This window comes from Buceros rhinoceros, unplaced genomic scaffold (genome assembly GCF_000710305.1).
Source record: "Buceros rhinoceros silvestris isolate BGI_N320 unplaced genomic scaffold, ASM71030v1 scaffold6631, whole genome shotgun sequence".
In the NCBI taxonomy this organism is placed as follows: Eukaryota; Metazoa; Chordata; class Aves; order Bucerotiformes; family Bucerotidae; genus Buceros; species Buceros rhinoceros.
Window position 1 is genome coordinate 32,414 of NW_010392419.1, and position 1,447 is coordinate 33,860.

The 1,447-nt window shown below is 48.1% G+C and overlaps 1 protein-coding gene across 1 annotated transcript in view; it reads left to right on the plus strand.

Moving 5' to 3' along the window:
* Positions 1-1,447, plus strand: part of NARS2 (asparaginyl-tRNA synthetase 2, mitochondrial (putative)) — a gene marked incomplete at its 5' end in the record, with an annotated part of 52,691 nt that overhangs the window by 32,408 nt on the left and 18,836 nt on the right. Inside the window, one exon of the mRNA XM_010144461.1 lies at positions 130-262. Coding sequence (XP_010142763.1) covers positions 130-262 — 133 coding nt within the window. The remainder of the gene's footprint in view (positions 1-129; positions 263-1,447) is intronic.

Consider the following 1,447-nt stretch of genomic DNA (forward strand, 5'->3'; position numbering starts at 1 on the left):
CATTAAACTGGTCAAAGATGAAATGGAAGCATGAGTGCTTCTAGATCCTGGGAGAAAAGGGAAGGCTTTAAGTATAACAGACTTGCTGTTGTGCTGGGCCTGACTTACCTGTTTCTTGTCACGTTGCAGGGCTTTTACCCATGTGTTCACCTTCGGCCCGACATTCCGAGCGGAAAACTCACAGAGTCGCCGGCATCTGGCCGAGTTCTATATGGTGGAAGCTGAGCTGTCCTTCACTGAAAGCCTCCAAGACATCATGCAGGTGGGCACTCCAAAGGTCTATGCAGAACCAGTGCCAGAACTTCTTCGTTCTCACTGAGCTGTGCTCCCTGCCTGCAACCGTGGTTGCAGCTCTGCTTGCCCTGGGTGAGCCAGGTAGAGGTTGCACAGGGACTTCCTGAGGATCATGGTTTGCTGAGCAGAAGTAAGGCCATAGAGGGGAGTTGGAATGGAAGTTAGATGTGAAGACAGCCCTCTTCTGACTGGGAGGCTGCACAGTTGCTGCATTACCAGGAAACATAAACGTGCTTGACCAGTGCTAATGAAAGTGGCACTCTCCCCTTCAAAACCTTCAGCACCTCTCCAGTGGGCCTGAGCAGTATTGATGCAGTGTGTCCCTTGGCGTGCTCTGTGAATTGCTCCTTGAAAGCTGCATTGAAATCTTAAGTCGAAACAACAGTTTCTGGCATACACTATGCACTGTGGCTTTAGCAGGAGACTGAAAGAAATCCTTAGTCAGCCTTTCATTTCTCAGGGCTGACCTCTCGGTTGCAGTTTAACCACATGATGCTAATGCATTTTACTAGTCCCACTGTAAGCCCGCTTATGCCCAGCAGGACTTGTGAGTAAACAACCACATGTGCTCTCATATGTCAGATAAGCTCTTTGGAAAGCTATAGGAGAAATATCCTTAACAAGAAAAAGACTGAGGCACTGGCTACACATTTATAAAATAACATCCAGGTGGTGGTTTCTTCAGCCTGGACCATATGCAGTCTGCTGAATCGGGGTGACCTGACAGCAGAGCTGACGTACTCTGTTGCTTGCATGTGCTGCTTCGGCATCTTGGATGTCCAGATGGCACCGAGCTGTGTGGACCGACCCATCGTTAGGAGCATCCTGCTCTTTCTTATCTCTCCCCTCTCCTCCAGACCAACTGTGTGCATTCTTATAGCACCCTGTGTGTATATGTTCACACCTTGCTTCCCAAGTCCTCTGTTTCTCTAATCAGGAGCTGATTGACATCTTCATTGCTTTTATCTAGTATAATTAGCAGGGTTTTCTGTTAATTGGTGTTTGAGCCCTTGAACACAGCATGAACATACCTCTACTCCTGTGCTAAGAACCCTGATTTCTTGGCTGTTGAAGCACAGCCAGCCAGTTCAGGCCATTTGGAGAATTAGATTTGAGAACTCTTCTGGGATGTGTAGGGGTTTTAGTTGTAGGG